This window comes from Pseudoliparis swirei, chromosome 4, assembly GCF_029220125.1.
Source record: "Pseudoliparis swirei isolate HS2019 ecotype Mariana Trench chromosome 4, NWPU_hadal_v1, whole genome shotgun sequence".
Taxonomy (NCBI): domain Eukaryota; kingdom Metazoa; phylum Chordata; class Actinopteri; order Perciformes; family Liparidae; genus Pseudoliparis; species Pseudoliparis swirei.
In genome coordinates, this window is record NC_079391.1 from 6710568 (window position 1) to 6715092 (window position 4525).

Genomic DNA, 4525 nt, shown 5'->3' on the forward strand with positions numbered 1-4525 from the left:
GTCTTGGAGTGGATTAAAAATCCTCTATTTAGTAAACTGTAACATGGATATGTTTAAAATAATGTTTTTATGAGGCACAAATGATGACAAACTGTGTTCGAGATCCAAAGAAAAGATCAATATGTTTGCTATTGTGAACAAACAAAATAATTGGGGACATAACTCTTGAGGTCACAAAGACCTTTAAAAAAAGGTGACCTGATCTAATAGGACATGTGTCTGATGTCAAGTTGACAAACCAAATGCACTCCCTGAATAATATGGAAAAACATGACATAATACCCCTTGAAGCTTTTAAGTGGCTGTTGAAAAGTTGGGACTCTGTAATTGGTGGTTATTCTGCCTCAGAGGAGGGGTTTTTAAAACCATCAAGCCTAGTCACATATAAATATGGCTGCAAATACAGCTTAAGTTGTACACTTTGATACTGTCCAGGTCAAACTGCTGTTGAAACATGGCGAAGCACTGGGGTGTCACTTCTTTTGTGGCACTAGCACTGCTAGCATGCTTCGCTGGGAGGGAAGTAGAAGCTCAGGACAAAAAGATTTCAAATTCTCTCCCAAAGTCCGGTACACAAAGTAGCGCTGTTGCATTAGCCGACGGCGGCCACGGCGGCGACGGCGGCCACGGAGGCTTCATCGGCAGCGGCGGCGACGGCGGCGACGGGGGCACCGGCAGCTGGACCGGCAGCGGCGGGCGGCGGCCACGGCGGCCATGGCGGCTTCATCGGCAGCGGCGGCCACGGCGGAGACGGCGGAGACGCCTCCCACCCCTACCCCACCCCTACCCCCACCCCTACCCCCACCCCTACCCCCCCCACCCCCACTACCGCCCCTACCACCATGATCGGCAGCAGCAGCAGAACCCAACAAATTCTCACCCAAAGTCCGGTACACAAAGTAGCGCTGTTGCATTAGCCGACGGCGGCGACGGCGGCGACGGCGGCCACGGAGGCTTCATCGGTAGCGGCGGCGGCGGCGGTGACGGGGGCACCGGCAGCTGGATCGGCAGCGGCGGCCACGGCGGCCACGGCGGCCATGGCGGCTTCATCGGCAGCGGCGGCAGCGGCGGAGACGGCGGAGACGCCCTCTACGACCACCACCGCCACCACCATGATCGGCAGCAGCAGAACCCAACAAACTCACAGACGCCACTCGGACACATTTTGCCAAACAATCCTCCTGCCCAGAGTTGTGACGTGCCAAAAAACACGAGAATCACATGTGGACTTCCTGATATCTCTACTGAACACTGCAAAGAGATAAACTGCTGCTCTGATGGACGGCACTGCTTTTATGGAAAGGCAGGTGAGTTTTGAAGAGAATGTCATGCAATGGACCGTAATGGAGGACGCAGAAAAGCTGTTCTGCTTATTTAACATGTCAACGTTTGTTTTTATGCCACCAGTGACCGTTCAGTGCACCAAGGATGGCCAGTTCATTGTCGTAGTGGCGAGAGATGCCACTCTGCCCAACATTGACCTCGAGTCAATCTCACTCTTGAGCAAAGCTCCAGGCTGTACACATGTTGACTCTAATTCAGACTTTGCCATCTATAACTTTGGTGTTACCGCATGTGGCACCGTTGTTTCGGTAAGAACTTGAGTTTCTCAACTTTTCGACCAGTTAGATAAAGTTACATTTGTACCACATGTTGCCATTTTCTTTTACCTTTTGCAGGAGGAGCCTGGTGTTATAATCTATGAGAACAGAATGTTCTCCTCATATGAAGTGGATACCGGGCCTGTTGGAGTCATTAGCAGAGACAGTCAATATGAGTAGGTGATGCTTTTTTAAAGTATTTTTGTAATATATAAAAACAGATCTGACTAAGCAACATAATACCTGTTTTCTCTTTTTCAGTTTGATCTTCCAGTGTCGGTACATCGGCACCACTGTTCAAACTGTGGTTGTAGAAGTATCACCGTTACTAGATCCTCCTATATCAGTTGCTGCTGTGGGACCCATCAGAGTAGAACTGAGGTTGGGTAATGGACAGTGCATTTCAAAGGGTTGTGTTGAAGGTAAGTGAATGTCGGCCTGGCCAAGCTGCTGTGTTTGTAGATGGCTGTCATGCTAACTGGTCCCTGCTCTCACAGAGGAAGTGGCCTATGCTTCGTACTACACTGATGCTGACTATCCTGTCAGTAAAGTACTGAGGGACCCTGTGTACGTGGAGGTTCGACTCCTTGAGAAGACAGATCCCAACCTTGTCCTGACTCTTGGTCGCTGTTGGGCAACCACAAGCCCCAACCCTCACACTCTGCCCCAGTGGGACATTCTGACAGACGGGTAAAAACTAAAACACCAATTACACACACTGTCCTGTTTATGACAACATGACCAATCATTTTTGTCAGAGTTTACATTTCTGCTCATTAGGAGTAGTGAAAGAGAAATGAATGCTATGAAAACACTGACTTCTTTTTTTAATTGAAATACAGAGGAGTTGTCTTCATGCCGTTTCTTTTCATCCAGGTGTCCAAGCAGGAACGATAAATACTTGTCTTCACTGGTTCCAGTCGGTTCCTCCTCTGGTCTGCTCTTCCCCAGTCACTACAGACGTTTCCTTTTCAAAATGTTTACCTTTGTTGGCCAAACGTCATCAAAGTCGACCAAATCTCAACCCTTGAGGGAACAGGTAATAATTGAATCCATTGATGATAAACTGATCCAACAAATGTTTGTATTGCTCTGCTTACATGGTTTTCTTTGTTTAGGTGTACATTCACTGCAGTACAGCAGTGTGCACTCCTGTAATGGGATACTCCTGTGAACCAATGTGCTACAGAAAAAGTAAGAGATGAATTTATAATCTGCAGAAAGAAAGGAGCAATATGGAATCAAGTCTGACCCCATTTGTTTGTCTGTTTTTAGAGAGAGATGTCATGGATGTGGCCCAGACAAGTTCTCAGCCAAAGGTCGTGGTTTCTGTAGGACCAGTGGACATGGGTGCGTCTTGGCAGTAAACAGCAGTGTCAAACTCAAATATTTGTCCGAGATCATGAAGTAAAGGATTTGCATATTACAGACTATATTGTAATGATTGCAAAAAGATTACAACGTGTGCTGCAGGAAGAATGAAATTGATCCCCGAAAGTATTGTAGACACAATTGTATTAAAATATATTGGCTTTGATTTGCTGTAAATCTTTTGATAACTTGTGTGCATAATACTTTTTGTTCATTATTAGTGATGTTCTAACAAACTGTTACACTGGCAGTAATAATTCATGGTTCTTCTGAAACTAAACAAAATACAACAAACATTTCTTTAGTTAGAAAGATAGATTGATATCACTATTTTTGTGTCAGCACATAAAGTGCCCAACCCTCATGGGGCAAAGACACCAACAGTGCAGCTGCTGTGGACAAATTTCATTTAGTTTCATTCAATTAGAAATGTACAGGTTACTTCACTTCTATATCTTAAACAAAACATTCTGCCTTCTCTCCCAGGCCTGGGAAATAAAAAGATTCCTTTACTGAAGTACAACTCAAGTTGTTCCCAGTTATCTAGTTAAAATACATCAACATAAACTGAAGTCCTTTTACTAAACACTACATCCCTTATGTCCTCGTCGATGGGACAGTAAAACAAAACGTGAATCTCATTCTCAATTTCCCTGATCTCACACAGCAAACAGACTGTGACCTCTGGAGTGGAAATAAAGCCACCAGTCTCTAAAACAAATGGTAATGTTCCTGAGCGTAACTGTGCACATCGGGATCTTTGTCTTTTATTTAAGTTCTACTTCACATAAAGTTCAGCACTAAAGTTATTATTTATGAGGCAATGCGTTTGTAACTTTAGTTTACACCACGTAGATCTTGTTTTTTTTATGGTCTTTGACCATAAGAATACAATGTATGATTTTTTAAATGGGCGTAGTTCCCCTTTAATGTCGTTGCTGTATTATCTGCTACTCTTCAGTTGGATGCAGGGTTTGGGAAATTGTTCCCTGGGAAGGAAGACCTCTTTCTTCGGAAATGAGATAGACATATTGTTTCCGAAACTACTGAAAGTGGCTGCACTTAAAAATGACCCTGAAAAATGACCCTGATGTTCTGCCAGCTGGTGAGGAGAGTGATGGTGAGTTATCTTCCATGCATATAAGATACAGTAATGTGTTGTATTTATTTGATGGTTACGAGGACTTTGGTATATTCTTTTAGAACAGGCATGAGGTGTCTGAATCTCAGATTTCTTCACAACCATACGACATTAAATCAAATTAGAATTGTTTTTATTTTCCCACATCTGCTAAACAATTTAGAAAAAATATCTAATTATGACTTTTGTCTGAATTCCCCCAGCACACCCTTGCGACTCTAATTTTGTGGACAACTTAATGTCTGATATGGCATCACTAATTGTATGTATACCATTAGTTTTTATGTGTTCTGCTTAGAATCACTTTGCTTCATGCCCACACACTATTTACCTCCGACTGCGTCAGGGAAGGCCAACGGATGGACCAAATCCAGTGTGAAATCAGCCCTTTCATACATCTTTAAATATCCCA

The 4525-nt window shown here is 44.1% G+C and overlaps 1 protein-coding gene across 1 annotated transcript; it reads left to right on the plus strand.

Annotated features, from left to right (window-relative positions):
- The first annotated feature begins 431 nt into the window (after nucleotides 1-431).
- LOC130193082 (zona pellucida sperm-binding protein 4-like) lies at nucleotides 432-3138 on the plus strand. Its single transcript, XM_056413419.1, has 8 exons — nucleotides 432-1307; nucleotides 1408-1592; nucleotides 1680-1777; nucleotides 1863-2023; nucleotides 2099-2291; nucleotides 2478-2640; nucleotides 2720-2795; nucleotides 2877-3138. The coding sequence occupies exons 1-8, from the start codon at nucleotides 455-457 to the stop codon at nucleotides 2966-2968; spliced, it is 1821 nt and encodes a 606-aa protein (XP_056269394.1). The 5' UTR covers nucleotides 432-454; the 3' UTR covers nucleotides 2969-3138.
- The last annotated feature ends 1387 nt before the right edge of the window (nucleotides 3139-4525 follow it).

Excerpts from the sequence above, each read along its gene's own strand:
- LOC130193082 (XM_056413419.1), top strand. The coding sequence starts at position 455 with ATGGCGAAGCACTGGGGTGTCACTTCTTTTGTGGCACTAGCACTGCTA. Across the intron at positions 1,308-1,407 it reads CTGCTTTTATGGAAAGGCAG|TGACCGTTCAGTGCACCAAG; the intron begins GTGAGTTTTGAA and ends TTATGCCACCAG. Across the intron at positions 2,292-2,477 it reads TGGGACATTCTGACAGACGG|GTGTCCAAGCAGGAACGATA; the intron begins GTAAAAACTAAA and ends CTTTTCATCCAG.